This window comes from Triticum urartu, unplaced genomic scaffold, assembly GCF_003073215.2.
Source record: "Triticum urartu cultivar G1812 unplaced genomic scaffold, Tu2.1 TuUngrouped_contig_6922, whole genome shotgun sequence".
NCBI lineage: Eukaryota > Viridiplantae > Streptophyta > Magnoliopsida > Poales > Poaceae > Triticum > Triticum urartu.
Window position 1 is genome coordinate 1 of NW_024117723.1, and position 8,023 is coordinate 8,023.

Here is an 8,023-nt window from a genome sequence, read left to right on the forward strand (position 1 = left end):
CCCTCCGCCGGCAGCGAACTGCTGCTCGAGATCCTCGGCCCGGGGATCGTCGGCGGCCTCTTCCTCCCCATCCTCGGCGCGCTGCCGGACGCCTTGCTAATCCTCGGTTCGTTCGTTCTTCTTCTTCCCGTGAACTCTGTTCATCTCCTTCTTTCTTTTTTCACAAAAAAAAACTCTGTTCATCTCCTCGCTTCGCTGCGTCTGTTTCTTTTACTTTTCGGATCGTCTCATCGTTGGATGCTCCCAATCGATAGGAACCATCAAATGTTTGTCATCCAATGGCTAATAGTATGATATTACCTCTACTAGTTAAGATAATGTCCATGATCGTGCAGGGCTATTGTGGACATTTTACTTCTACAAAATAGGAAAGAGATTAGTATTTTTTTTTTGCAGGTAACTAGGAAAATGGTTATAGTTTCCTTAAATCTTGATGGTAAATAAGGAAAGATAAAAATCCCTTATTATTGTTTTACTAATCAAAAATCTGATTTTTACGGGTACTAATCAATCTGTTAACACAAAGGAGCAACATGTAGTGTTTATTTTGTTCTGTTAATAATGTGCGTTCTTTTCTCTTTTTTTGCCGGAAATTAGTAATATCACTATGTTCGGTTTAAGTACATAAGTATATTGATTATTAATCACGTAAGTAATTTAGACAAACTAATATTTTCGCCATTTGCACCACACACACACATACAAAAAATGTCAATATGCATATTATATAAAAAAATATAATGCTTAGATATTAAATATAAACCACATGAATTTTTTCTCCAAAACCAAAGGATATGACAAAAAGAAAAAATGTCACTTTAATATGCAATGTATAATATAATAAAGATGACTGTGTGCATTGCTTGATGCAGAGGCCGGGGTTATCCTCCTTTTCAAAATAAATTTTAATATATAATAAATAGTATGCATTATAATATATTTTACTCTCAGCAAACATGCATAGTATACAAGGAAGTCATTATTTGGAATGACATAGCATCAAATAATTACATAATAAAGTATGTTTTTTGTCCCATTTTTACGAACACTCGAGTGATATGTAGATGCAAAATGCATAATGTGTCTGTTTCTTGCATTTCAGTTTCCGGCCTCTCTGGCACTAAGGAGGTTGCTCAAAGTCAGGTTTTGATCGGAATGGGCCTGCTGGCGGGATCTACGATCATGCTTTTAACCATACTTTGGGGATCTTGTGTTATTGTCGGTAAATGTGATCTGTCAGAGGATTCTACTACAATCGATTCCCAAGATACCAAAGCCTTCAGTCTTTTTGGTATGTTGTTATTTCTCAAATTCCAGTTTGGGGTTCCGACCTAAGAAATCATTGAATGCACCTGACATCTGGACTTCCAAACAAATCATTGAACAATATCACCACCTAATAGCTTTGTATATTTAGTTACAATGTGATGCTCAACATCACTAGACTAGTTTAGATAGGGGCTCTACTTCTTCAGCTTACACTTAATGAAACTATTTTGAGGAAACACTTCATGAAACTATAGGTGTTTGTTGGGTCACGCAGTATAAGAAATTTTGATTTCTTTTTACCTCTACATCACAAACAGAATTTTGGACATGATACATCAGTATGATGGCTAGGAATAGTCACCTTCTATGGCATAATTAGTTTCCATGGCTTGCATCAGTGCATAAGTGATCCATTAGACCCCTTCTGATATTTTGCTAAATAACATCTGCGCTGTTAGGCTCTGGTGTTTCCACTGATTTGCAGACCAGCTATGCAGCAAGAATCATGGCGATATCTGTTCTCCCCTTTATCGTTGTTCAGATACCGCAAATTCTGAAGCTCCAATCTGGTCATCGCTTAACTCTACTGCTTGGGCTTATAGTTGCAGTGCTACTTCTGCTTACTTATTGCCTGTACCAGGTATATACTGACCTCATGGGAAAATGAACCCTACGCTTTCCCACCTTTTCTGCTTTAATAGTACATTTCTCTCTTGTATAGCTATGTACATTTCTCTCTAGTATAGCCATGTACATTTCGTCTGAAAAAATCGTGATTTTTTTATCAAGACACTTTATAAAATCTTGGAGGTAAAGGAAATTTAACAAGAATAATGATGCCTCTCTACCACCCATCTGACTTTCCTCTAGGCATTTCATTTGGTCAGGAGCTGAAATCTTTTGGCATGTGTTCATATATGTTTTATTAATTTTCCAAGGGGCAATCACACACTACTTACATTTATTATCATCTTATTTTGATCTATATTGCCCCATTGAACAATACTTGCATACTCTACAAACAGATCTTTCAGCCATGGATCCAGAGGAGGAAATTAGAATATTCAAGACTGAAGCATGTAATGTCTGGGCTTCTGAAACATGCTCAAATGCATACTTTTGGTCACCTTGTTGATGATGATGGCACACCAAATGTTTCTGTCATAGAGAAGTATGCCACTGGTTTGCAATTCGTTTTTACCTATATTTTCATCCAAAAAAGTACGTATCTTCTAAATAATACTGTAAAAATTGGCAGGTTATTTCACAAAATTGATCTGGACAATGATGGAAAGATAGGGCGTGGTGAACTACAGGCTTTCATCGTTGGTGTGAATTTTGAAGATATTGAGTTGGATACTAACCTAGCTACAGATCAAGTCATGGCTGACTTTGATAGGTCTCGGAATAGTTCCATTGAAAAGGGAGAATTCGTTGATGGTGTCCTTAGATGGCTGGAAGAAGCTAAGCGTGTTGTTGCTGGTTCTGGTGCCTACTCAAAAAAGTTTATGGATGATTTTCACATTGTAAGTTTGTAGTCACATGTTTGCGCAGTTGTTTTGTCCATAAAGATAAATTGCGCCATCCTACAATTGTGCAGACAACAGGGGAAGAACATAATGCACTGCTTGACAAGCATGAAGATGATGGTGAATCTATTGAAAATCCAACCTGGACATGCTTCAAGGCCATTTCACTTTTGCTTCTCGGAACTGCAATGGCAGCTGCATTTGCAGACCCACTTGTTGATGCTGTGCACAACTTTTCAAGTGCTACCAGTATACCATCTTTTTTCATTTCCTTCATTGCGATGCCCTTGGCTACCAATTCCAGTGAGGCTGTCTCGGCAATTATCTTTGCCAGCCGAAAGAAGCAACGCACTTTGTCTCTAACATTCTCTGAGGTATGTCTGTTGGATACCTTGTGTTTACTGTTGACTACTGGAGCAGTCATACAAATACCTTCATTCTGATTGATTTCTTAGTCAATGTTTTTTTCCCTTCTCCACTAAATTTTTCTTGTTTTAATTCTCCTATACTGTTAGCCTAGTTATTTGATAATCTTATATTGCAAGGTATTCTGTGGAAGAAATTAGAAACAGTTTTTTGAAGAACTGAAAGTTCTTACATACTGTAGACTTAGGCTTCCTTGGTGTTTTGTTGTTACCATGGAATTCTATTTTTTTTCTTGTTTTTATTTCTCCTATACTGTTAGCCTAGTTATTTGATAATCTTATATTGCAAGGTATTCCGTGGAAGAAATTAGAAACAGTTTTTTGAAGAACTGAAAGTTCTTACATACTGTAGACTTAGGCTTCCTTGGTGTTTTGTTGTTACCATGGAATTCTATTTTTTCTTGTTTTGTGCAGGCTTCTTTTAAGTGGATATAGGATGTATGGTGCATAAATATTTGTCTGTTTTTGAGTTGCTTTTAGATATACGAGCATTTTGCTGTATTATTCTTTTTTCTTGGTCAAGGTGCAACCAAATATTTATTCCGTTCGGATACATATGAGACAAAATGTGATAGGACAATCAATGGATGTTAGATTCTGTACAAACGTTAGTCACAGAAGCAGAGCACATCACATCACAAGAAAGCTTAAACTGAGCCTTAGAAGGCGTAGGGTACTTTTAAGGATTTAATACAAAACTAATTCCGTGATGGTAGCAAGGGTTTGAGCGCAGTTTACTAGAAGATATACCAAAAAACATACTTCAGATGATAAAAAATTCTACTCAAATGGCAAAAGGAAATTCTACTCAAATGGCAGTATGGAAAATTTGATTGAATGATTTTTGGCATCACTACAAAAATTTGATTGAATGATTTTTGGCATCACTACAAAAATTTGATTGAATGATTTTTGGCATCACTACATACAAGTCACTCTCGGATCTTTGTGCAAAATCTGATTTCATTGAATGATTTTCGGCATCAGTACGTATAAGTCACTGTCTGGTCTTTGCAGTCGAACGTGGATACATGTTTTTTCAGTGGTACATGGATATATGTTGTATACAAGACCGACCACATGAAAATAGTGTGGCTCTGCTTATTTTGGAAATATTTCCATCTTATTTTCCATCAGCATGTCATTGTAAAAATAGCATGGCCATATCCTTTTTAAAAATAAGAAAGGCAGGAGCATCGCAAACCAAAAATCTGTCGATACCGCAGTATTTGTACTTCTCAAAAGTTCCAAAAGGGGAATTTCATGCGATGCCGCCATTTCAACTGCAGGTGTACGGTGGAGTGACCATGAACAACACGCTCTGCCTGGCAGTGTTCTTGGCTCTGGTCTACGTCAGGGGCTTAACCTGGGACTTCTCGTCGGAGGTGCTCGTCATCTTCCTCGTGTGCATCATAATGGGCCTCTTCACCAGCTTCCGGACCAAGTTCCCGCTGTGGACGTGCTTCGTCGCATTCCTTCTGTACCCACTGTCGCTGGTCTTGGTTTACATCCTCGACTACAAGTTTGGCTGGTCGTAGACCTGAACCTGAACTGAATGGTGATTAGTTGATAGGTCTGATATACGGCATGCCTCACTTCTCTTACTGTTTGTAAACCTCAGTCTGGTACGTGTTTCCGGTTGGATGCAGACTATGGCTTTGACATATTGCATACTTGGGGCCGTCACTAATAAGTGAAGATGAACTCTGTGATCATGATATCGCGTGTGTTGCTGCAGGAATTGGTTGCAGTATAGTTCATCGAGATTTGTCATACGAAACATGAATCTATTGTATAGTTGTTAAACATCAGTTGACAAACTAACATAAGTACATAACTGAATGAGAAGTCTTTATCCATGCGTGGTTGCATATTGAAGTGGGTTTTTTCATACATGGCTGTATATTTTGAGGTGGTATGTTTATCTATTTATGTTTTGAGTTGTTATGTTTCCTTTTACCGATTTTCTTGATATAATAATAGTGCTTAGGTCCAGGTCGGTGCGAGGCTTGCAACTTTCTTTGAAGCTCGGCTGCCATATCCTCAATACTGTGGTCGATTGTTTGGCAATGTTGTGGCCAGGTCGTTGGCATATGCCACTTGTGGGGTTTGTATCTAGGTTTTCACCTGGTTTTCCTCCAATTAACCTAGCAATTCTCTTCTTCTTAATTGATGAAAATGGCAAATCTTTTGCCTCGTTTCAAAAAAAAAAAGTTGCTTAGGTCTCGCTCGTCACCAAGACAATTTCGGTAAAATACAACTCAACATGTGCACCAGCACCACTATTACTCCATCAGCCATCCCCCACTAAACTAAATCTACCAACCAAAATTTGCCCAGTCTGAACTCGTCGTTGTTGGACAAATCGAATAAACCATCAGAAGACCTTGATAGTTTTCCAGAAGCTCTTCCATTTCTTGGTTTTCAGGTTACCAACTGGTGCCTGAAAAAAACAACAGTTGGTTAAGACTGAGAACGGATGTAAGAGCAAAGTAAAAATACAATATTGACAAACAAGGCCATTAACTTGGCAAAAAGAAGGTGACCTGTCGATGAGACAATGCAGCATCAGCGTAGCTTAAAAATTGAAATGGGACTAGATTTTGGACTTTAGAATTTGGAGGCTTATAAGTGCATTCATCATCTAAAGCATGACGAGCGTCAGCATCATCATTAGGTTCGGTCTCGGTTAGTTCGGCTTGGTATTTCAGTCATCGGTTTATACACCCACCCCTAATCATCATCATTGACTACATACTCAAGGTTCCTGCATTTCAACTCTTCAAGCATGGAGGTAGGCTTTTCTCTATTTGAATTTTCAGGGTCAACTTCCCACTCACAGGAGCCGTCCTTGTATCACCAATTTTGATGATAAAAATAAGTTTACCCATTGTCTTTGCATTTAATCGTTTTACTTTCCACATGATGAATACATGATCCAATTCCGCTTTATAGATGAGCTACAAATGGGTTGCGGAAGAATTTTCTTTTCCATCTTAGCTAATTCTGGACTTTGTGCCCCATACCATTCAACTCGACATGTTGCAGCATTATAGGCGTAGTGGAGATGCCAAAGAAAAATATATTTTTTTGTCATTAGTCTTTCATTAGCACAGTGGAAATAAGGTATCAATTTGTATTTGTACATTTCATTATGTGAAACAAATCCAATGAAAGGCAAAGACAGCACGAAACTTTTTATTCAAATCCGCAACATAGTGATGCAAATTTGGAATCTTTAGGGTACCCTCCGACCCTATTTAATATAATTCAACCGAACTAAAATTTCAAAAGTAATGTGAATTCTGAAAACTTAGTTCATTTAGTTGAACTAAGGAGGGTCGGAGGATACCAAATTTGCATCCTTACCGCAACGTGTATCAAGATTCTCTGAAGTTACAAGGAAGGTCTCTTTTATAAGTAGCAAACTGAGACTGAAAACTAAAATGGAGCACAACCAAACAAGGATTGCAACCAGGAGATGCAATGCAAGGAACCTGAAGTGGAGGATGAACGCAATGATGATCATACGGACAGAGATCAGGTGACTTGCCCATGGCAAGTCCTGATCATACTTGTCCTGCTTTCAATAATGAATAAGAGATAGAAGATACAACAATAGCTGCAGGCTCTTCATAAACACAAATGTTTCATGGGCTGGAAAAGCAAAGCAAAAAGGTACCTATACTGAAGTATTAAATTTTGAGACTAAACAATGACACATAAGCTCATGGGCTTGTTGTTTATCAGTCCGTTCGTTGTTCCATTAAGCAAATTTTGCAACCAGCACCAATTTAGCTTAGTATTTTGCTGGTATGGTCACTCTCTTTATGCCAAACCAAAATGATTGGGTTCACGAATCAACATCCAAGATCACAAAGCGATATAATTGGGTTCACGAGTCAAATAATGTGTTCGTGAATCAGAGTCGGCGGACCAAAATCACTAGGTTCACGAACCAAACATGTATACCCCCAGCAAAATGGGAAGTGTCTAATAAAAAAGGAGCAAATTCTGAATATGGTAACCATGATTTCAACAATTGCAAGTTTCTAAAAAAAACTAGAACCACTAACAGTGACAACAAATTATAATACTCCCTCTGTTCACTTTTATAAGGCTTTGTAGACGTTTCAGACAGTGTGCAAAACAGCACAATTTCACTTGTCTGAAACGACTTATAAAAGTGAACGGAGGGAGTATGAATAAATAAACTCATCTCTGCAGAGCAATTCCACATATAATATAGCATCAGGTCCAGATGCATTGCAGACAAGTCCATATCCAAATTTATCAATTAGCTGCGTAAACCTAAGGCCAAATTAATTCATACTATAAATCAAGCATGTTCACTGGAAAACTGGAGATGGCACTCCACGATCCATATCTACCTAGGTGCTGATCACATCCGTCACTCTGCTATTCATTAACTAGCGATGTTACACAAGATCACCCATAGCATACTGTTTAACATTAAAAACATGGGTCAAGGGGGTGACAAACCTTAAAATGTTATTCCAACACGACAATCCAGAAACATGCTCCCAGACTAAGCATGCACAGAGTCTCATTTTCCATTTTGTCTTTTCAGGTAGAAACTTCATTCGGCACCTTCTCAGCACAGTAAGATGCATAAGTCGCAGCAAGGCCTGGAATACTCTTCTCATAAGGATGCACATACTTGTCCAGAAACTTCTTCTCAGTCAGCGCGATAACAGAATAGAAGTCAAGCTCAGGATAAAGCAAATCCTTCGAGTTGAGAATATTTAGCAAGGAATGCCGTGGCAGCAACCGGCGCTC

The 8,023-nt window shown here is 38.3% G+C and overlaps 2 protein-coding genes across 2 annotated transcripts; one reads left to right on the forward strand and one right to left on the reverse strand.

Moving 5' to 3' along the window:
• Positions 1-2: 2 nt before the first annotated feature.
• On the forward strand, positions 3-5,082 carry LOC125531269 (sodium/calcium exchanger NCL2-like; the record flags this gene model as incomplete). Its single annotated transcript, XM_048695679.1, is given in 7 exon segments — positions 3-106; positions 1,103-1,291; positions 1,728-1,909; positions 2,295-2,440; positions 2,528-2,795; positions 2,870-3,172; positions 4,513-5,082. Coding segments are annotated over 7 exon segments (1,441 nt in total), but the record flags the coding sequence as incomplete, so codon positions are not given.
• Positions 5,083-5,365: 283 nt separating this feature from the next.
• On the reverse strand, positions 5,366-8,023 carry LOC125531270 (the record flags this gene model as incomplete). The annotated part of the gene is given in 2 exon segments (XM_048695680.1): positions 5,366-5,666; positions 7,727-8,023. A coding segment is annotated over 1 exon segment (213 nt), but the record flags the coding sequence as incomplete, so codon positions are not given.